The sequence below is a fragment of the Poecile atricapillus genome, chromosome 28 (assembly GCF_030490865.1).
Source record: "Poecile atricapillus isolate bPoeAtr1 chromosome 28, bPoeAtr1.hap1, whole genome shotgun sequence".
Lineage (NCBI taxonomy): Eukaryota > Metazoa > Chordata > Aves > Passeriformes > Paridae > Poecile > Poecile atricapillus.
The window spans coordinates 2,200,180-2,223,051 of record NC_081276.1 but is presented as its reverse complement, the minus strand read 5'-3'; the positions used below and the strand labels follow the sequence as shown (position 1 = coordinate 2,223,051).

At 58.2% G+C, this 22,872-nt stretch overlaps 2 protein-coding genes across 3 annotated transcripts in view; both read left to right on the top strand.

Annotated features, from left to right (window-relative positions):
* Positions 1-7,840, top strand: part of SLC5A5 (solute carrier family 5 member 5) — an 11,447-nt gene extending 3,607 nt beyond the window's left edge. The window contains 8 exon segments of the mRNA XM_058859059.1: positions 72-78; positions 1,914-2,039; positions 2,118-2,230; positions 3,387-3,457; positions 4,648-4,734; positions 5,191-5,441; positions 6,056-6,159; positions 7,641-7,840. Coding sequence (XP_058715042.1) covers positions 72-78; positions 1,914-2,039; positions 2,118-2,230; positions 3,387-3,457; positions 4,648-4,734; positions 5,191-5,441; positions 6,056-6,159; positions 7,641-7,840 — 959 coding nt within the window.
* Positions 7,841-9,801: 1,961 nt separating this feature from the next.
* Positions 9,802-20,096, top strand: CCDC124 (coiled-coil domain containing 124). Of its 2 annotated transcripts, none has more exons than XM_058859010.1 (5): positions 9,802-9,837; positions 12,272-12,442; positions 15,145-15,331; positions 16,002-16,116; positions 17,907-20,096. In XM_058859010.1, the coding sequence occupies exons 2-5, from the start codon at positions 12,284-12,286 to the stop codon at positions 18,109-18,111; spliced, it is 666 nt and encodes a 221-aa protein (XP_058714993.1). In that variant the 5' UTR covers positions 9,802-9,837; positions 12,272-12,283; the 3' UTR covers positions 18,112-20,096. The 2 variants fall into 2 exon arrangements, with proteins under 2 accessions (XP_058714993.1, XP_058714992.1); XM_058859009.1 differs by lacking the exon at positions 9,802-9,837 and adding an exon at positions 9,855-9,994.
* Positions 20,097-22,872: the final 2,776 nt, after the last annotated feature.

Here is a 22,872-nt window from a genome sequence, read left to right as displayed (position 1 = left end):
TACCTCCGGGGTTGTGGGTACAAGGGGGTTTGGGGTCTCTCGGGATCCTGATCCCTTCCAGGACCTCTCAGGGTTGTGGTGAGAGGGGGTTTGGGGTTTCTCGGGGTCCTGATCCCTTCCAGGACCTCTCAAATAGCGGGGTCACATCCAGGGTTGGGGTCTTCTGGGGTCCTGATCCCTTCCAGGACCTCCCAGGGTTGTGGGTGAGAGGGGGTTTGGGGTTTCTTGGGGTCCTGATCCCTTCCAGGACCTGCCAGGGTTGTGGGTAAGAGCGGGTTCAGGGGGTTTTTGGGGTCCTGATCCCTTCCAGGACCTGCCAGGGTTGTGAGTGAGAGGGGGTTTGGGGTCTCTTGGGATCCTGATCCCTTCCAGGACCTGCCAGGGTTGTGGGTACAAGGGGGTTTGGGGTTTCTCGGGGTCCTGATCCCTTCCAGGACCTCTCAAATAGCGGGGTCACATCCAGGGTTGGGGTCTTTTGGGGTCCTGATCCCTTCCAGGACCTCTCAGGGTTGTGGGTAAGAGGGGGTTTGGGGTCTCTCGGGGTCCTGATCCCTTCCAGGACCTCTGAAATAGCGGGGTCACGTCCAGGGTTGGGGTCTTTTGGGGTCCTGATCCCTTCCAGGACCTCCCAGGGTTGTGGGTAAGAGGGGGTTTGAGGTCTCTCGGGATCCTGATCCCTTCCAGGACCTGCCAGGGTTGTGGGTAAGAGGGGGTTCAGGGGGTTTTTGGGGTCCTGATCCCTTCCAGGACCTGCCAGGGTTGTGAGTGAGAGGGGGTTTGGGGTCTCTCGGGGTCCTGATCCCTTCCAGGACCTCTCAAATAGCGGGGTCACATCCAGGGTTGGGGTCTCTCGGGGTCCTGATCCCTTCCAGGACCTGCCAGGGTTGTGGGTAAGAGGGGGTTCAGGGGGTTTTTGGGGTCCTGATCCCTTCCAGGACCTCCCGGGGGCACAGAGGGCATTTTGGGGTCTCCGGGGGTCCTGTCCCTTCCAAGACCCCTCGATCAGCGGGTTCTTGGGGGATTTTGGGGTTCCCTGAGGTCCTGCCCCACCCCATCACCCCCAAAACAACGGGACTGGAGTTTGGGGGTTTTTGGGGGGGTTTTGGGGGTTCCCAGGGGGTTTTTGGGGTCCCCTGAGTTGCTGCCCCTCCCCATCACCCCCAAAACAATGGGACTGGAGTTTGGGGGATTTGGGGGGTTTTTGGGGGTTCCCTGGGGTCCTGCCCCACCCCATCACCCCCAAAACAACGGGACTGGAGTTTGGGGGTTTTTGGGGGAGTTTGGGGGGATTTGGGGGGTTTTTGGGGGTTCCCTGAGGTCCTGTCCCACCCCATCACCCCCGAAACAACGGGACTGGAGTTTGGGGGGATTCCCAGGGGATTTTTGGGGTTCCCTGAGGTCCTGTCCCACCCCATCACCCCCAAAACAATGGGACTGGAGTTTGGGGGTTTTTGGGGGAGTTTGGGGGGATTTGGGGGGTTTTTGGGGGTTCCCTGAGGTCCTGTCCCACCCCATCACCCCCAAAACAACGGGACTGGAGTTTGGGGGTTTTTGGGGGGGTTTTGGGGGGTTCCCAGGGGGTTTTTGGGGTCCCCTGAGTTGCTGCCCCTCCCCATCACCCCCAAAACAACAGGACTGGAGTTTGGGGGGATTTGGGGTCCCCTGAGGTCCTGCCCCACCCCATCACCCCCAAAACAACGGGACTGGAGTTTGGGGGGTTTTTGGGGGAGTTTGGGGGTTCCCAGGGGGTTTTTGGGGTTCCCTGGGGTCCTGCCCCACCCCATCACCCCCAAAACAACAGGACTGGAGTTTGGGGGGATTTGGGGTCCCCTGAGGTCCTGCCCCACCCCATCACCCCCAAAACAACAGGACTGGAGTTTGGGGGTTTTTGGGGGAGTTTGGGGGGGTTCCAGGGGGTTTTTGGGGTCCCGTGACCCCCCGGCCCCGCAGTACATGCCCTACCTGGTGCTGGACATCTTCGAGGGCACGCCGGGGGTGCCGGGGCTGTTCCTGGCCTGCGCCTACAGCGGGACCCTGAGGTGAGGAGGGGTCCCCACCCCGGGGGGTGTCACCACCCCGACCCCCCCGGGGGGCTGACGGGGTCACCCCGCGCCCAGCACGGCCTCCACCTCCATCAACGCCATGGCCGCCGTCACCGTCGAGGACCTGCTGAGGCCGCGGCTGCCGGCGCTGTCCCCGAGGAGGCTGACGCTCATCTCCAAGGGGCTCTGTGAGGGACGGGGCTGGGGGGCACCCCAAAAGGGGTGTGGGACCCCAAAAGGGGTGTGGGACCCCAAAGGGGTGTGGGATCCTAAAGGGGGTTTGGGATCCTAAAGGGGGTGTGGGATCCTAAAGGGGGTGTGGGACCCCAAAGGGGTGTGGGACCCCAAAGGGGATGTGGGACCCCAAAGGGATGTGGGACCCCAAAAGGGGTGTGGGACCCCAAAGGGATGTGGGACCCCAAAGGGATGTGGGACCCCAAAAGGGGTGTGGGACCCCAAAGGGATGTGGGACCCCAAAAGGGGTGTGGGACCCCAAAGGGATGTGGGACCTTGTGGAGATGTGGGATCCCAAAGGGGGTGAGGGACCCCAAAGGGACATGGGATCCTAAAGGGGGTGTGGGACCTTGTGGAGATGTGGGACCCCAAAGGGGGTGTGGGACCCCAGAGGGGGTGTGGGACCCCAAAAGGGGTGTGGGACCCCAAAGGGAATGGGGATCCTAAAGGGGGTGTGGGACCCCAAAGGGGGTGTGAGACCCCAAAAGGGGTGTGGGACCCCAAAGGGATGTGGGACCCCAGAGGGGATGTGGGACCCCAAAGGGGTGTGGGACCCCAGAGGGGATGTGGGACCCCAAAAGGGGTGTGGGACCCCAAAGGGGTGTGGGACCCCAAAGGGGTGTGGGATCCTAAAGGGGGTGTGGGATCCTAAAGGGGGTGTGGGACCCCAAAGGGATGGGGGGATCCCAAAGGGGATGGGGATCCCAAAGGGAATGGGGATCCCAAAGGGATGTGGGACCCCAAAAGGGGTGTGGGACCCCAAAGGGATGTGGGACCTTGTGGAGATGTGGGATCCCAAAGGGATGTGCCAGGCTGTGCCATCCCATCCCATCCCATGGATCCCATGGATCCCATCCCATCCTGTCCCATCCCATAGATCCCACAGATCCCATGGATCCCATGGATCCCATGGATCCCATGGATCCCATCCCATAGATCCCAGAGATCCCATGGATCCCATGGATCCCATCCCATCCCATCCTGTCCCATCCCATAGATCCCACAGATCCCATGGATCCCATGGATCCCATCCCACAGATCCCACGGATCCCATGGATCCCATCCCACAGATCCCACGGATCCCATGGATCCCATCCCATATTCCCACAGCTCTCACCTACGGCACCTCGTGCATCACCGTGGCCGCTCTGTCCTCGCTGCTGGGAGGGGGGGTCCTGCAGGTGAGAGACCCCCGAGACCCCAAATCCCCTCCCTAGGCTGCCCCCAAGACCCCAAAAGAACCCCAAAACCCCCAAAAGAACCCAAAAGAACCCAAAATAACCCCAAAATAACCCCAAAACCCCCAAAAGAACCCAAAAGAACCCCAAAGAACCCAAAATAACCCCAAAATAACCTAAAATAGCCCCAAAATAACCCCAGATTACCCCAAAATAACCCCAGATTACCCCAAAATAACCCCAAAATAACCCCAAATAATCCCAAATAACCCCAAAATAACCCCAAAATAACCCAAAATTACCCCAAAAACCCCCAAAGTAACCCCCAAAACCCCAAATAACCCCAAAATAACCCCAAATAACCCCAAGAAACCCCAAAACACCCCCCGGTGTCAGTGCCCGTCCAAGCGGGGACACAGAGGGGACACAGAGGGGACACGGCCACGCTCTGGTGGCACCCGGAGAGCTCTCGAGGAGGGAATTGGGGCAGGGCCAGGAACCTCCTGGAGCTCTCCCTGACCCAAAACCCCGCTAAAAACACAAATAAAACCCTTAAAAAAGCCAAAAAACACAAAAAAACCCAAACCCCCCCCTGGGTGTCAGTGCCCGTCCAAGCGGGGACACAGAGGGGACACAGAGGGGACACGGCCACGCTCTGGTGGCACCTGGAGAGCTCTCGAGGATGAGGTTTGGGGCAGTGCCAGGAACCTCCTGGAGCTCTCCCTGACCCCAAAAATCCCCTACAAACTCCCCAAACCCCGCTAAAACCCCCCAAAACCCCAAATAAACCCCAAAACCCCCCTGTGCTGTCAGTGCCCATCCGAGCAGGGACACAGAGGGGACACGGCCACACTCTGGTGGCACCCGGAGAGCTCTCGAGGAGGGAATTGGGGCAGGGCCAGGAACCTCCTGGAGCTCTCCCTGACCCCAAAAATCCCCTACAAAGCCCCAAAACCCTTCTAAAACCCCCCAAAACCCCAAATAAACCCCAAATCCCCCCCTGTGCTGTCAGTGCCCGTCCAAGCGGGGACACAGAGGGGACACAGAGGGGACACGGCCACACTCTGGTGGCACCTGGAGAGCCCTCGAGGAGGGAATTGCGGCAGTGCCAGGAACCTCCTGGAGCTCTCCCTGACCCCAAAAATCCCCTACAAGGCCCCAAAACCCCGCTAAAAACCCCGCATCCCGGGCAGGGCTCGTTCACGGTGATGGGGGTGATGAGCGGGCCCCTGCTGGGCGCCTTCGTCCTGGGGATGTTCCTGCCCCGCTGCGGCACCGCCGTGAGAGACGGGATGGGCTGCGGGGTCTGGGTGCGGGGTGCAGGGTTTGGGGTGCGGGGTGCGGGGTGCGGGGTTTGGGGTGCAGGGTTTGGGGTGCGGGGTCTGGGTTTGGGGTTGGGGTTTGGGGTTTGGGTTTGGGGGTTGGGGTTTGGGGTGCGGGGTGCAGGGTTTGGGGTGCGGGGTCTGGGTTTAGGGTGCAGGGTTTGGGGTGCGGGGTTTGGGGTTTGGGGTTTGGGATTTTTGGGGGGGGTGTCCACAGCCCCTCCATGCCCTGCTGACCCCCCTGTCCCCGTCCTGTCCCTGTCCCTGTCCTGTCCCTGTCCCTGTCCCATCCCTGTCCCTGTCCCTGTCCCTGTCCCTGTCCCTGTCCCTGTCCCTGTCCCTGTCCCCGTCCTGTCCCTGTCCCTGTCCCTGTCCCTGTCCCTGTCCCTGTCCCTGTCCCTGTCCCTGTCCCAGGGGGTGCTGGTGGCTCTGGCCCTGGGTCTGTCACTGTCCCTGTGGGTGGCCGTTGGTGCCACCCTGTACCCGCCCAGCGCGGCCACCATGGGGGTGCTGCCAACCTCGGGGGCGCTGTGTCCCCCCCGCAACGTCACCAGTGCCACCAGTGTCACCAGTGCCACCAGTGTCACCAGCGTCACCAGTGTCACCAGTGTCACCAGTGTCACCAGCGCCACCCACAGCACCGCGCCGGCCCCGGAGCCACTGCGGTGAGCGGGGTGGGGACAGCGGGGATGGCCCTGTCCCTGGGGTGGCACCTCCCTGTCCCCTGGGGTGGCACCTCCCTGTCACTGTCCCCTTGGGGTGGCACCTCCCTGTCCCTGTCCCCTGTGACGTCACACCCCTGTCCCTGCTGGCTGTGACGTCACACCTCTGTCCCTGTTTGTTATGACATCACACCGCTGTCCCCATGCCCTGTGACGTCACGCGGTGTCCCCATGCCCTGTGACGTCACGCAGTGTCCCCTCTCCCGTGACATCACGCTGTGTCCCCATTGCCTGTGACATCATGCGGTGTCCCTGCTCCCTGTGACGTCACGTGGTGTCCCCATGGCTGTGACGTCACTCGGTGTCCCCTCTCCCATGACGTCACGCGGTGTCCCCCCGTTCCCTGTGACGTCACTCGGTGTCCCCGTTCCCTGTGACATCACGTGGTGTCCCCTCTCCCGTGACGTCACTCGGTGTCCCCCCCTCTCACATGACGTCACTCGGTGTCCCCTCTCCTGTGACGTCACTCGGTGTCCCCGTTCCCTGTGACGTCACTCGGTGTCCCCGTTCCCTGTGACGTCACTGGGTGTCCCCGTGCCACCCCCTTGTCCCCACAGCCCGGCTGTCCTGGGTGAGCTGTACTCCGTGTCCTACCTGTACTACGGAGCCCTGGGGACCCTGGGGACACTGGGGACAGGCGTCCTGCTCAGCCTCCTGCCAGGTGACACTCGCCCTGTCACCCTGTCACCCTGTCATCCCGTCACTGTCACCCTGTCATCCTGTCACTGTCACCCTGTCACCCTGTCATTGTCACACTGTCACCGTCACCCTGTCACCCTGACACCCTGTCACCCTGACACTGTCACCCTGTCACCCTGTCATTGTCACACTGTCACCCTGTCACCCTGTCACCCTGACACCCTGACACCCTGTCATTGTCACCCTGTCACTGTCACCCTGTCACCCTGACACTGTCACCCTGTCATTGTCACCCTGTCACCGTCACCCTGACACCCTGACACTGTCACCCTGTCATTGTCACCCTGTCACCGTGTCACCCTGTCATTGTCACCCTGTCATTGTCACCCTGTCACCCTGACACCCTGTCACCCTGACACTGTCACCCTGTCATTGTCACCCTGTCACCGTCACCCTGTCACCCTGACACCCTGAAACTGTCACCCTGACACCCTGTCATTGTCACCCTGACACTGTCACCCTGTTCACCCTGTCACCCTGTCACTGTCACCCTGTCACCCTGTCACCCTGACACCCTGAAACTGTCACGCTGTCACTGTCACCCTGTCACCCTGTCATTGTCACCCTGTCATTGTCACCCTGTCACCCTGACACCCTGAAACTGTCACCCTGACACCCTGTCACCATCACCCTGACACTGTCACCCTGTCACCCTGTCACCCTGTTCACCCTGTTCACCCTGTCACTGTCACCCTGTCACCATCACCCTGTTCACCCTGTCACTGTCACCCTGTCACCCTGTCACCCTGACACTGTCACCCTGTCATTGTCACCTTGTCACCCTGTCACCCTGTCACCATCACCCTGTCACTGTCACCCTGCCACCCATCCCTGCCACTCTGTCACCCCTCCCTGTCACCCTTCTCTGTCACCCTATTCCTGTCACCTATCCCTGTCATCCTCTCCTTGTCACCCTGTCCCTGTCACCTCCCACCACCCTGTCCCCGTGTCCCTGTCCCCCTGTCCTGTCCCACTGTCCCCCTGTCATATCACCGTGTCCCTGTCCCCCTATGGTGTCACTGTGTCCCTGTCCCCCTGTCCCCCTGTCGTGTCACCGGGTCCCTGTCCCCCTGTGGTGTCACCGTGTCCCCTCCTCCTGTCCTGTCCCCCTGTACCCCTGTCCCCCTGTCTCCCTGTCCCCCTGTGGTGTCACCGTGTCCCTGTCCCCCTGTCCTGTCCCCCTGTCCTGTCCCCCTGTCCCCCTGTGGTGTCACCGTGTCCCTGTCCCCCTGTCCTGTCCCCCTGTCCCCCTGTCCCCCTGTCCTGTCCCCCTGTCCTGTCCCTGTCCCCCTGTGGTGTCACCGTGTCCCTGTCCCCCTGTCCCCCTGTTGTGTCACCGTGTCCCTGTCCCCCTGTCGTGTCCCCCTGTCCCCCTGTCCCCCTGTCGTGTCCCCCTGTCGTGTCCCTGTCCCCCTGTGGTGTCACCGTGTCCCCTCCCAGCAGGGCAGAGCCGCTGTCCCCAGGGCGTGCTGTGGTGGGACATTGTCAGGGCCCCGGCTGTCCCCAAGGGTGACAACAGCCGCGGGGACCGGGCCCTGGACACGGCCACCGTCACCCGGGAGCTGCTGGAGCGGCCGGACGGGGAGGGGACACCCCGGTGTGACCCCCCCGAGGGTGGCACTGTCACCGAGAGCGACGTGTAGGGGACACGGGGACACAGGGACAGCGGGGTGGGGACACAGGGACACGGGGACAGCAGGGTGGGGACACGGGGATAGCAGGGTGGGGACACGGGGACAGCAGGGACAGCGGGGTGGGGACACGGGGACACGGGGACAGCGGGGTGGGGACACGGGGACAGCGGGGACAGCGGGGACAGCAGGGTGGGGACACGGGGACAGCAGGGTGGGGACACGGGGACAGCAGGGACAGCGGGGTGGGGACACGGGGACACGGGGACAGCAGGGACAGCGGGGTGGGGACACGGGGACAGTGGGGTGGGGACAGCGGGGACAGCGGGGACAGCAGGGTGGGGACACAGGGACAGCAGGGTGGGGACAGTGGGGACAGCAGGGTGGGGACATGGGGACACGGGGACAGTGGGGTGGGGACAGCGGGGACAGCGGGGACAGCAGGGTGGGGACGCGGTGCTGGCCCAAATAAAGGAGCTGCTGGTCCTGGATGGAGCCTGTCCTTGAGGGGACAGGGAGGGGACATTGAGGGGGACATTGAGGGGGACATTGAGGGGACATTGGGGGGGACATTGGGGAGGACATTGGGGGGGACAGGGAGGGGACATTGAGGGGGACATTGAGGGGGCATTGGGGGGGACATTGAGGGGACATTGGGGGGGACATTGGGGGGGACAGGGAGGGGACATTGAGGGGGCATTGGGGGGGACATTGCGGGGGACAGGGACGGACAGGGAGGGGACATTGAGGGGGACATTGGGGGGGACACGGCCGCTGTCCCTCAGGTGACGTGTCTGGAACGGGGAGGGGTCACGGACAGGCGTGGGGGGAATTTGGGAATCAACACCTGGCCTGGTGAGCCCCGCCCACCCAGGTGACAATGCTGTCACCCGCAGGTGACAAAGGGCCACACCCACCCAGGTGACAATGCTGACACCCGCAGGTGACAAAGGGCCACACCCACCCAGGTGACAATAATGACAGCCACAGGTGACAAAGGGCCCCGCCCACCCAGGTGACAATAATGACAGCCACAGGTGACAAAGGGCCACGCCCCCCAGGTGACAATAATGACAGCCACAGGTGACAAAGGGCCACACCCACCCAGGTGACAATGCTGTCACCCGCAGGTGACAAAGGGCCCCGCCCCCTTAAGCCCCGCCCACCCAGGTGACAATAATGACAGCCACAGGTGACAAAGGGCCAAGCCCCCCAGGTGACAATGCTGTCACCCGCAGGTGACAAAGGGCCACGCCCCTTTAAGCCCCGCCCCCCCAGGTGACAATGCTGTCACCCGCAGGTGACAAAGGGCCACGCCCACCCAGGTGACAATAATGACAGCCACAGGTGACAAAGGGCCACGCCCCTTTAAGCCCCGCCCCTCCGGTGACAATGCTGACTCCTGCAGGTGACAAAGGGCCACGCCCCTTTAAGCCACGCCCACCCAGGTGACAATGCTGCCACCCGCAGGTGACAAAGGGCCACGCCCCTTTAAGCCCCGCCCATCCAGGTGACAATAATGACACCCGCAGGTGACAAAGGGCCACGCCCACCCAGGTGACAATAATGACAGCTACAGGTGACAAAGGGCCACGCCCCCCAGGTGACAATGCTGTCACCCGCAGGTGACAAAGGCCCCCGCCCCTTTAAGCCCCGCCCACCATCTGTCAGCGGCCCCGCCCACCGACCCCGCCCACTCCCCTCAGGAGCCCCTCAGGGCGCCGCCATCTTTGAACCGGGCAGAGCCGCCTCCGCCGGGCATTGCGCGGCTTCCCGGCCGGTTCCCGGATTTTTTCCACCGCTCCGCCCTGAGCGGGGATCCCCGCCCGTTCCGCCGCTCCTTCCTCTCCCTCCTCCGCCGCTCCCGCGAGGAAGAGGCAAAGTCGTACCGGGCCTTGCCCTTAACAAAGATGGCGGCGGCGCGCCCTGCCCTCCCCGCCATTGAGGCGGCGGCGGCGGCGCGCGGTGATGACGCACAAAGGGCGCGACGGGCGGGGCGGCGGGGCCCGGTAGGAGCGGGGCCGGTTCGGGGCCGGGCGGGGCTGAGGGAGCGGGACGGGCCCGGGCCCCGAGTGAGGGCAAAGGGGACACCGGGGGCGCCGGGGACACCGGGGAAGGCCGGGGGGAACGGGCCAGGCCTGGGGGTCCCTTTTGGACCCCCCTCAGGTGAGGCCCTGCTCGCATCCCGCTCCTTGGGAAGGCTCGGAGGGCGGGAAAAGGGATTTTAGGAAGGGTCAAAGTGAGAGAAAAAGGGATTTTAGGAAGGGTCAAAATGCGGGAAAAGGGATTTTAGGACGGCTCCGAGGATGTTCCAGACAGGAGGAAGGACTTAATCCATCCCAGGTTGGGAAAACCTCAGGAATGAAGCAGCCCGGCCTTATTTAATTCCATTAAAAATTACCTGCCATTAAAATCAAAGATTCAACCCCAAAGCTGCGGTTTTTTTTCCCGGTGTTTGGTTGATTTTAAAGCTCCGGTTTTCCTTGGATTTGACTTTTCCCACCCTGGATACCAATCCCAGCCCGTTTTTGGGGCTGTTTATCCAAATTAAAGGAGTTTCTCCCCTCCCTGTGGATCCCCTGGGTTGGGATAGAGGCTCCTCAATCCCGGTTTTTCTTGGATTGGGATTTTTTTTTGGATTTCCAGGCGCCTTTTCCATGGGGTGGGAGGCTGGAATTTGGCCTGGGGGGTTCAGATTCCTTTGGGATCAGCCAGGATCTGGAAACTGAGGAAATCCGGGAGATTTATCCCGATCTGAGGTTGGGATAAATCCGGGATCAATCAGGTGGGGTGATCCCGGTTTTTCCCCTCTGCAGTGCTGGGTTTTGGGGACTTTCACCCCCACCCAGCCCCACCAAATCCCCAAAATCTGGGAAAGGGGATGGAGAATTCCTGAGGGAGCTGGGAATGGGCTGGAGAATTCCTGAGGGAAACTGGAAATGGTCTGGAGAATTCCTGAAGGAGCTGAGAAAAGGCTGGAGAATTCCTGGGAAGAGACTGGAGAATTCCTGAGGGAGCTGGGAAAGGGCTGGAGAACTCCTGGGAATGGGCTGGAGAATTCCTGAGGGAGCTGGGAATGGGCTGGAGAATTCCTGAGGGAGCTGGGAATGGGCTGGAGAATTCCTGAGGGAAACTGGGAAGTGACTAGAGAATTCCTGAGGGAGCTGAGAAAAGGCTGGAGAATTCCTGAAGGAGCTGGGAAGGGTCTGGAGAATTCCTGGGAAGAGACTGGAGAATTCCTGAGGGAGCTGAGAAAAGGCTGGAGAATTCCTGAGGGTCTGGAGAATTCCTGAGGGATCTAAGGAGAGGCTGGAGAATTCCTGAAGGAAACTGGGAATGGGCTGGAGAATTCCTGAGAGAGCTGGGAAGAGGCTGGAGAATCCCCAAGGAAGCTGGGAAAGGGCTGGAGAATTCCTGGGAAGAGACTGGAGAATTCCTAAGGGTCTGGAGAATTCCTGAGGGAGCTGAGAAAAGGCTGGAGAATTGCTGAAGGAAACTGGGAAAGGTCTGGAGAATTCCTGAGGGATCTAAGGAGAGGCTGGAGAATTCCTGAGGGAAACTGGGAAAGGGCTGGAGAATTCCTGAGGGAGCTGGGAAAGGGCTGGAGAATTCCTGGGAAGAGACTGGAGAATTCCTGAGGGGCTGGAGAATTCCTGAGGGAGCTGAGAAAAGGCTGGAGAATTCCCAGGAAGGGGCTGGAGAATTCCTGAGGGAACTGGGAAGGGGCTCCAGCTTTTCCAGGGATTGGGGTGCTGGGGGGGGACATTCCCAATCTCCGGAATTCCCTGCCAGGAGGGGCTCTGCTCCCAGGGGACAGCAGGGAACGGCCTCAGGGTGCTCCGGCAGGAATTTCCTCATGGAAAAGGCCTTGGAATTGCCCAGGGAAGTTTGGAATCCTCATCCCTGGAGGTTTCCAAGGATGCAAACTCCAGGGGGAGGGGCTGGAGAATTCCTGAGGGAGCCGAGAAAAGGCTGGAGAATTCCTGGGAAGAGACTGGAGAATTCCTAAGGGTCTGGAGAATTCCTGAGGGATCTGGAAAGGGTCTGGAGAATTCCTAAGAGAGAGCTGAGAAAAGGCTGGAGAATTCCTGAGGGAAACTGGGAATGGGCTGGAGAATTCCTGAGGGATCTAAGGAGAGGCTGGAGAATTCCTAAGGGATCTAAGGAGAGGCTGGAGAATTCCTGAGGGAGCTGGGAAAGGGCCTCGAGAATTCCTGAAGGAGCTGGGAAAGGGCTGCAGAATTCCCAGGAAGAGGCTGTAAAATTCCCAAGGGAGCAAGGAAAGCAAACCTCAGCAAATCCCGGAATCTCCATCCCCGCGGATTCCCAATGATCCCAGCTCCGAACCAGCCCCAAACCCGGCTCCGTAACGAAACAAAACCCCAAAAACCCCAAAAAAACATCCCAGAGCAACTTTTTTTTTCCCCACTCCTGGTTTTCCAGAGGATTTGAGGGATGCCCAAGAAATTCCAGGGGGAGAACAGCAAGTCGGCGGCGGCGCGCGCCCGCAGGGCCGAGGCCAAGGCGGCGGCGGAGGCGCGGCGGCAGCAGGAGCTGGAGGATGAGCTCTGGAAGGACGAGGACAAACACGTCCTGAGGAAGGAGCAGAGGAAGGTGGGAATTGCCAAAATCCCGGGAAAACTGAGAGGGAAGGGTTTGGGATGAGAGGAGGAGGAAGGAAAAGCTCTGGGAATGAGAGGAGGGAGGAAAACTGGGAATGAGGGAGAGGAGAGGAGAGGGAGAAGTCGGAATGAGGAGAGGAAAAAGTCTGGGAATGAGGAGGAAAAGGTTTGGGAAGAGGAGGAGGAACAACCCTGGGAATGAGGGAAAGAAGGGAAAACTCTGGGAATGAGAGAAGAAAGAATCCTGGGAATGAAGGAGAGGAGGGAAAAGCTCTGGGAATGAGAGGAGGGAGGAAAGCTGGGAGTGAGGGAGAGGAGAGGGAGAAGTCTGGGAGTGAGGAGAGGAGAAGGTTTGGGAAGGGGAGGAGGAGCAGAGGAAGTTGGGAACTGCCAAAATCCCGGGAAAACGGAGAGGGAAGGGTTTGGGATGAGAGGAGGAGGAAGGAAAAGCTCTGGGAATGAGAGGAGGGAGGAAAACTGGGAGTGAGGGAGAGGAGAGGGAGAAGTCTGGGAATGAGGAGAGGAAAAGTCTGGGGATGAGGAGGAAAAGGTTTGGGAGGAGGAGGAGGAACAACCCTGGGAATGAGGGAAAGGAGAGGGAGAAGTCTGGGAATGAGAGAAGAAAGAATCCTGGGAATGAAGGAGAGGAGGGAAAAGCTCTGGGAATGAGGGGAGGGAGGAAAACTGGGAGTGAGGGAGAGGAGAGGGAGCAGTCTGGGAATGAGGAGAGGAGAAGGTTTGGGAAGGGGAGGAGGAGCAGAGGAAGTTGGGAACTGCCAAAATCCCAGGAAAACTGAGAGGGAAGGGTTTGGGATGAGAGGAGGAGGAAGGCTGGGGATGAGGGAGAAGAAGGAAAAGCTCTGGGAATGGCGGAGGCGCGGTGGCAGCAGGAGCTGGAGGATGAGCTCTGGAAGGATGAGGACAAACACGTCCTGAGGAAGGAGCAGAGGAAGGTGGGAATTGCCAAAATCCCGGGAAAACTGAGAGGGGAAGGGTTTGGGATGAGAGGTGGAAAACCCCTGGGAATGAGGGAGAAGAAGGAAAAGCTCTGGGAATGAGAGGAGGGAGGAAAACTGGGAGTGAGGGAGAGGAGAGGGAGAAGTCAGAATGAGGAGAGGAGAAGTCTGGGAATGAGGAGGAAAAGGTTTGGGAGGAGGAGGAGGAACGACCCTGGGAATGAGGGAGAGAAGAGGAAAAAGTCTGGGAAGGGGAAGAGGTACAGCCTTGGGATGAGAGGGGGAGACCCATGGGGATGAGGGGAAGGACATCCATGGATCCATCCATCCCTCTGTGAATCCATCCACACAAGGATCCATCCCTCCATGGATCCCTCCATGGATCCATGAATCCATCCATGAATCCATGAATCCCTCCATGAATCCATGAATCCCCCCATGAATCCATGAATCCCTCCATGAATACCTCCATGAATCCATGAATCCCTCCATGGATCCCTCCATAGATCCCTCCATGGATCCATGAATCCCTCCATGGATACCTCCATGAATCCATGAATCCATCCGTGAATCCCTCCATGAATCCATCCATGAATCCCTCCATGAATCCATGAATCCCTCCATGAATCCCTCCATGAATCCATGAATCCATCCATGAATCTCTCCATGAATCCCTCCATGAATCCATTAATCCCTCCATGAATCCATCAATCCCTCCATGAATCCCTCCATAGATCCCTCCATGAATCCCTCCATGAATCCCTCCATGAATCCATCCATGAATCCATGAATCCATCCATGAATCTCTCCATGAATCCATGAATCCCTCCATGAATCCATCAATCCCTCCATGGATCTCTCCATGAATCCCTCCATGAATCCATGAATCCCTCCATGGATCCCTCCATGAATCCCTCCATGAATCCATTAATCCCTCCATGAATCCCTCCATAGATCCCTCCATGAATCCCTCCATGAATCCATGAATCCATCCATGAATCCATCCATGGATCCCTCCATGAATCCATTAATCCCTCCATGAATCCATCAATCCCTCCATGGATCTCTCCATGAATCCATCCATGAATCCCTCCATGAATCCCTCCATGAATCCATCAATCCCTCCATGAATCCATCAATCCCTCCATCAATCCCTCCATGAATCCATGAATCCATGAATCCCTCCATGAATCCATCCATGAATCCCTCCATGAATCCATCTGTGAATCCATCCATGGATCCCTCCATGAATCTCTCCATGAATCTCTCCATCAATCTCTCCATGAATCCATCCATGAATCCATCCATGAATCCATCAATCCCTCCATGAATCCATCCATGAATCCATGAATCCATCCATGAATCCCTCCATGAATCCCTCCATGAATCCATCAATCCCTCCATGAATCCATCAATCCCTCCATGAATCCATCCATGAATCCATCAATCCCTCCATGAATCCATCAATGCCTCCATGAATCCATCCATGAATCCATCGATCCCTCCATCAATCCCTCCATGAATCCATCAATCCCTCCATGGATCCCTCCATGAATCCATGAATCCCTCCATGAATCTCTCCATGAATCCATCAATCCCTCCATGAATCCATGAATCCCTCCATGAATCCATCAATCCCTCCATGGATCCCTCCCTCCCTCCCTCCCTCCCCGGATCCCCCCCACCCCCCAGTCCCCCGTCTCCTCTCTGACCCCTCCGGATCCGCGGGAATTCCCAGGAGGAGCGGGAGAAGCGGCGGCTGGAGCAGCTGGAGCGCCGCAAGGAGCTGCAGCGCCTGCTGGAGGAGGAGGATTCCAAGCTCAAGGGGAAAACTCCCAAGCAGGGAAATCCCGGGAAAATCACCCGGGCACAGATCGAGGAGAACGTCCGGAAGGAGCAGCAGCAGAAGGAAAACGCCGACGGAGGTTTGGGAATTCCCTGGGAATTCTGGGATGATGGGGGTTGGGAGCTGCTGTTTTTCCAGGAGAAAGTTTGGGAATGGCTGAGGGCGGCTTGGGATTCCCATTCCGTGGAATTCTCCCCAAAAAAAAATCCCGGATGTGGCGCTTTGGGGTAGGGTTTGATCCCAAAGTTGTTTTTGGAATTCCGTAGAATTCCATGATTTTTCCCGTGTTCACATTTTTCCCAATCCCACGTTTCCCTTTCCGGAGGAAAAACTGATTTTTTTTAGAAAAAAATGGAATTTTCCAGAGAAAAAATGGAGTTTTTTTAGAGGAAAATCAGAGTTTTCCAGAGGGAAAATTCCAGAGGGAAAACAGAAATTTTTAGAAGAAAAAAATTGGAATTTTCCAAAGTAAAAAAAAAAAAAAAATTGGAGTTTTCCAGGTGGAAAAAACCCAGAAATTTTTAGAGGGAAAAACATTTTGAAAATTCCAGAGGGAAAAAATGGAATTTTTTAGAGGAAAACCGGAGGCTTTTAGAGGGAAAAACTGAGGTTTTCCAGAGGGGTAAAAATTGACTTTTCCAGAGGGGAAAACCGGGTTTTTTGGGAGTTTCCAGCGGGATAATTGAGTTTTCCCGAGGGAATTCCCCTCTCTGGGCGGGATCTGCCAGAATTCCCGTTTTTCCTGGCAGTGGAGAAGGAGAAATCCCACCTGGAATTGCCTCTGGAGGAGAACCTGAACCGGCGGCTGCCCGAGGAGGGCGCGGTGGAGGCGCGGAGCATCGAGGACGCCATCGCCGCCCTCAGGTATGGAATTCCCAGGGAATTCCCGTGGAATTTATGGAATTCCCATGGAATTTATGGAATTCCCGTGGAATTCCCGTGGAATTTATGGAATTCCCATGGAATTTGTGGAATTCCCATGGAATTCCCGTGGAATGTATGGAATTCCCCATGGAATTTGAGGAATTCCCGTGGAATTTATGGAATTCCCATAGAATTTGTGGAATTCCCATGGAATTCCCATGGAATTTATGGAATTCCCATTGAATTTGTGGAATTCCCATGGAATTTATGGAATTCCCCATGGAATTTGTGGAATTCCCATGGAATTTATGGAATTCCCATGGAATTTGTGGGATTCCCCATGGGATTTGTGGGATTCCCATGGAATTTATGGAATTCCCCATGGAATTTATGGAATTCCCCATGGAATTTGTGGAATTCCCATGGAATTCCCATGGAATTTATTGAATTCCCATGGAACTTATGGAATTCCCATGGAATTCGTGGAATTCCCATGGAATCTGTGGAATTCCCATGGAATTTATGGAATTCCCCATGGAATTTGTGGGATTCCCATGGAATTCCCATGGAATTTATGGAATTCCCCATGGAATTTGTGGGATTCCCAGGGAATTCCCATGGAATTTATGGAATCCCCCATGGAATTTGTGGAATTCCCATGGAATTCCCGTGGAATTTATGGAATTCCCCATTGGGATTGGGGCTGTTCCCGTTGGGATTGGGGCTGTTCCCATTGGGATTGGGGCTGTTCCCGTTGGGATTGGGGCCGTTCCCATTGGGATTGGGGCTGTTCCCGTTGGGATTGGGGCTGTTCCTGTTGGGATTGGGGCTGTTCCCGTTGGGATTGGGGCTGTTCCTGTTGGGATTGGGGCTGTTCCCATTGGGATTGGGGCTGTTCCTGTTGGGATTGGGGCTGTTCCCGTTGGGATTGGGGCTGTTCCCTTTGGGATTGGGGCTGTTCCTGTTGGGATTGGGGCTGTTCCCATTGGGATTGGGGCTGTTCCCTTTGGGATTGGGGCTGTTCCTGTTGGGATTGGGGCTGTTCCCATTGGGATTGGGGCTGTTCCCTTTGGGATTGGGGCTGTTCCTGTTGGGATTGGGGCTGTTCCCGTTGGGATTGGGGCTGTTCCCTTTGGGATTGGGGCTGTTCCTGTTGGGATTGGGGCCGTTCCCGTTGGGATTGGGGCTGTTCCCGTTGGGATTGGGGCTGTTCCCTTTGGGATTGGGGCTGTTCCCGTTGGGATTGGGGCTGTTCCCATTGGGATTGGGGCCGTTCCTGTTGGGATCAGGAAATCCCTGGTGCCGTTCCCTTTGGGATTGGGGCCATTTCCTTCGCCGCTGTGTCCCTTGGGTCGATGTCCGTCCCTGTCCCCGTGTCCCTGTGTCCTCGTCCCCATGTCCATCCCCGTCCCCATGTCCATGTCCCCATGCCCACCTGTGTCCCCATGTCCATCCCATGTCCCCACAAGGTGTCCCCATGTCCATCCTGTGTCCCCACAGCGTGTCCCAGCCCCAGGAGCGTCACCCCAAGCATTGGCTCTGTGCCCACCAGTGTCCCCATGTCCCCACAGCATGTCCCCATGTCCCCACAGTGTGTCCCCTTGTCCCCACAGCATGTCCCCGTGTCCCCACAGTGTGTCCCCATGTCCCCACAGCGTGTCCCCGTGTCCCCACAGCGTGTCCCAGCCCCAGGAGCGTCACCCCAAGCACCAGCTCTGCTCCCACCCGTGTCCCCATGTCCATCCCATGTCCCCACAAGGTGTCCCCATGTCCATCCTGTGTCCCCACAGCGTGTCCCAGCCCCAGGAGCGTCACCCCGAGCGCCGTCTCCGCGCCGCCTTCGCCGCCTTCGAGGAGCTGCAGCTGCCGCGCCTGAAACGGGACAATCCCAACATGCGGCTGAGCCAGCTCCGGCAGCTCCTGAAGAAGGAGTGGATGAAATCCCCGGAAAACCCCATGAACCAGCGGCACAAGGCCTACAACAGCCACAAATAGGACTGCAGCATTCCCGGACTGGGATTCTCCCGGGAAAATCCTCCCGGGAAAATTCTCCCCGCGGGTTTCGCTTCTTTTTCCTCTCTCTCTCTCTCTCTCTCTCTCTCTCCCTCTCTCTCTCTTTTTCTCTCTCTCTGTCTCCGTGGATTTCTCGAGGTCGGACTGATGGCGCCTTCTCCTTCCCCAAATTCCCTGGAAAAAGCAGCTCCCAGCAGCTCCCGGGCTGTCCTTGGTGTTCCCTCCGTGGAATTCTGGAGCCGCCGCGTGGGAAACGCTCCCGGAGCGCGATCCCGAAATGATTCCAGAGCGGGATCTCCCTCGGGTATCCCTGGGGCCGTTTCCTTTGGGATTGGGAGATCCCTGGAATCCCTTGGGATTGGGAGATCCCTGCTCTTGTTTCCCTTGGGATTGGGGTATCCCTGGAATCCCTTGGGATTGGGAGATCCCTGGAATCCCTTGGGATTGGAATATCCCTGGAATCCCTTGGGATTGGGGTATCCCTGGAATCCCTTGGGATTGGGGTATTCCTGAAATCCCTTGGGATTGGAATATCCCTGAAATCCTTTGGGATTGGGGTATCCCTGGAATCCCTTGGGATTGGGAGATCCCTGGAATCCTTTGGGATTGGGAGATCCCTGCTCTTGTTTCCCTTGGGATTGGGAGATCCCTGAAATCCTTTGGGATTGGGAGATCCCTGGAATCCCTTGGGATTGGGATATCCCTGGTGCCATTTCCTTTGGGATTGGTATCCCTGCTCCTGTTTCCTTTGGGATTGGGATATCCCTGGAAATCCCTGCTCCTGTTTCCTTTGGGATTGGGCTATCCCTGAAATTCCTGGTGCCATTCCCTTTGGGATTGGGCTATCCCTGAAATCCCTGCTCCCATTTCCTTTGGGATTGGGATACCCCTAGAAATCCCTGCTCCTGTTTTTCTTGGGATTGGGATCTCCCTGCTCCCGTTCCCTTTGGGATTGGCTGTCCCTGAAATCCTGCTCTCATTTCTTTTGGGATTGGAATATCCCTGAAATCCCTTGGGATTGGGATCTCCCTGCTCCCGTTCCCTTTGGGATTGGGCTATCCCTGAAATCCTGCTCTCATTTCTTTTGGGATTGGAATATCCCTGAAATCCCTGGTGCCATTCCCTTTGGAATTGGAGCTCTCCTTGTCCCTTTGGGATTGGGAAGAGGGAAAATCCCTCCGGGAGGAGCGGGAAAAGCCTTTCCTGGGGCAGGGGAGGAGGGGACAGCAGCGCCAGGCGGCTCCAGGTGACATTCCCTGGAAAAAGCAGCTCCCAGGCTGTCCCTGTCACTCCCTCCTCGGAATTCCGCAGCCACCACATGGAAAACGCTCCCAGGGCGTCACCCTTGGTGTCCCTGAAGATTCCAGAGCGGGATCCCCGCTCCAGCCTCGGGATTTTGGGAGCAGCAGGGTCGGGAAGAGGGAAAATCCCTCAGGAAGGAAGGGGGGGAGCCGCTCCCCAGCCCGATTCCCGCTTTTCCAGAGGGGGACAGGTGACATTCCCGGTGTCCCCAGGGATGCTGGAGCCCCAAATCCACCCCGAGAAGGGAAATTCCTGCTTTTCCCATCCCTTTTTCCTCTTTCCCGGGCTCAGGAGCCTTGGGAAGGGGGAGTGACATTCCCTGTGGGAATGCTGAGCTCCCTTGGGAATGCCGGAATCCTCGGGAACACTGGAATCCTCGGGAATGCCAATCCCGGGTTTTCCCCCCTTCCTTTGGGAATTAAATCCCTTCCCAGGAACCAGCCTGGAGGTGCCACCGAGCTTCCCAAAAATCCCATGGGATTCATCCAGGCTCATCCTTTTCCCTCTTTTTTTTGGGGGTTGCTCCTCCCCCTGGGCTGGTCCCTGTTCCCGAATCCCAGAATTCCCAAATCCAGCCAGGGAGGAGTGACCCCCCCCCCCCTTCCCCTCCCCAGCCCTTTCTGTGAGTTTGGTGTGTTTGAATCCAATTAAAAATAATAATAAAAAAAAAAAAATTCCCAAAATCCCATGAAATTGGGGGAGGAATCGTTCGGGAAGGGTTTGTGGGGATTCTTTCCCTCTTTTGCTGAGTTTTATCCCTGAAAACGTGGAAGATCCCGCTGGAATTGGGGGTGGGATTCCTGCTTGGATTGGGAGGGGTTTCCCGAGGAATGAGGAACCCGGGGGAATCCCCATCCCGGGAATTCCCCTTCCCAAATTCCCGGGGTGTTTCCCTCCTATCCCAAATCCGAGAATTCCCCTTCCCAAATTCCTGGGGTGTTTCCCTCTTATCCCCATCCCGGGAATTCCCCTTCCCAAATTCCCGGGGTGTTTCCCTCTTATCCCCATCCCGGGAATTCTTCTTCCCAAATTCCCGGGGTGTTTCCCTCCCATCCCCATCCAGAGAATTCCCCTTCCCAAATTCCCGGGGTGTTCCCCCCCTTCCCCATCCCGGGAATTCCCCTTCCCAAATTCCCGGGGTGTTTCCCTCCCATCCCAAATCCGAGAATTTCCCTTCCCAAATTCCCGGGGTGTTTCCCTCTTATCCCCATCCCAAGAATTCCCCTTCCCAAATTCCCGGGGTGTTTCCCTCTTATCCCCATCCCGGGAATTCCCCTTCCCAAATTCCCGGGGTGTTTCCCTCTTATCCCCATCCCGGGAATTCCCCTTCCCAAATTCCCGGGGTGTTTCCCTCTTATCCCCATCCCGGGAATTCCCCTTCCCAAATTCCCGGGGTGTTTCCCTCCCATCCCCATCCCGGGAATTCCCCTTCCCAAATTCCCGGGGTGTTTCCCTCCCATCCCAAATCCGAGAATTCCCCTTCCCAAATTCCCGGGGTGTTTCCCTCCCTTCCCCATCCCGGGAATTCCCCTTCCCAAATTCCTGGGGTGTTTCCCTCCCATCCCAAATCCGAGAATTCCCCTTCCCAAATTCCTGGGGTGTTTCCCTCCCTTCCCCATCCCGGGAATTCCCTTTCCCGAATTCCCGGGGTGTTTCCCTCCCTTCCCCATCCCGAGAATTCCCCTTCCCAAATTCCCGGGGTGTTTCCCTCCCTTCCCCATCCCGGGAATTCTTCTTCCCGAATTCCCGGGGTGTTCCCTCCCTGTCCCATTCCCATCTTCCTTTATTCCCATTCCCAATTCCCTTTCCCAATCCCACCCCGGGTTCCCACCCCGTTCCCATTCCCTGCTCCCAATTCCCATTCCCAATTCCCGGTTCCCATTCCCGGGTCCCCCCACGGGATCGAGGGGGGCTCTGGGTCAATCCCGGGGTCCCGCCCCCTTTTCCCATGGGATTTGGGGGAATTCCTGCCCCATGGAAGGGGGATCCCCCTTTTCCCGTGGGATTTGGGGGAATTCCTGCCCCATGGAATGGGGATCCCCCTTTTCCCGTGGGATTTGAGGGAATTCCTGCCCCATGGAAGGGGGATCCCCCTTTTCCCGTGGGATTTGGGGGAATTCCTGCCCCATGGAAGGGGATCCCCCTTTTCCCGTGGGATTTGAGGGAATTCCTGCCCCATGGAAGGGGGATCCCCCTTTTCCCGTGGGATTTGGGGGAATTCCTGCCCCATGGAGGGGGATCCCCATTTTTCCATGGGATTTGGGGGAATTCCTGCCCCATGGAGGGGGATCCCCATTTTTCCATGGGATTTGAGGGAATTCCTGCCCCATGGAAGGGGGATCCCCCTTTTCCCGTGGGATTTGAGGGAATTCCTGCCCCATGGAAGGAGGATCCCCCTTTTCCCGTGGGATTTGGGGGAATTCCTGCCCCATGGAGGGGGATCCCCATTTTTCCATGGGATTTGGGGGAATTCCTGCCCCATGGAGGGGGATCCCCATTTTTCCATGGGATTTGAGGGAATTCCTGCCCCATGGAAGGGGGATCCCCCTTTTCCCGTGGGATTTGGGGGAATTCCTGCCCCATGGAGGGGGATCCCCCTTTTTCCATGGGATTTGAGGGAATTCCTGCCCCATGGAAGGGGGATCCCCCTTTTCCCGTGGGATTTGGGGTAATTCCTGCCCCATGGAAGGGGGATCCCCCTTTTCCCGTGGGATTTGAGGGAATTCCTGCCCCATGGAAGGGGGATCCCCCTTTTCCCGTGGGATTTGAGGGAATTCCTGCCCCATGGAAGGGGGATCCCCCTTTTCCCGTGGGATTTGGGGGAATTCCTGCCCCATGGAAGGGGGATCCCCCTTTTCCCGTGGGATTTGGGGTAATTCCTGCCCCATGGAAGGGGGATCCCCCTTTTCCCGTGGGATTTGAGGGAATTCCTGCCCCATGGAAGGGGATCCCCCTTTTCCCGTGGGATTTGAGGGAATTCCTGCCCCATGGAAGGGGGATCCCCCTTTTCCCGTGGGATTTGGGGGAATTCCTGCCCCATGGAAGGGGGATCCCCCTTTTCCCGTGGGATTTGAGGGAATCCCGCAGTGCGGGAGAGGGGGGGAGGGGCGGAGAAGGGAGGGGATTCCCCGCCCCTCCCCCCTCGGGGATTCCCCTCCCCCCTTTTCCCACCGGGGGGGGGAGGGGACGTTGCCATGGCAACCAGCAGGGGAGGGGGGGAGGGGGGGAGGGGCGGGGGCGGCGGTCACGCGGCCCCGGGATCCGCCCGCGCCACCGCGAGGGGCGGGCACCGGGAATCACCCCCAAAAAAAACCGGGAATCACCCCCAAAAAAACCGGGAATCACCCCAAAAAAACCGGGAATCACCCCTGAAAACCGGGAATCACCCCCAAAAAAACCGGGAATCACCCCTGAAAACCGGGAATCACCCCTGAAAACCGG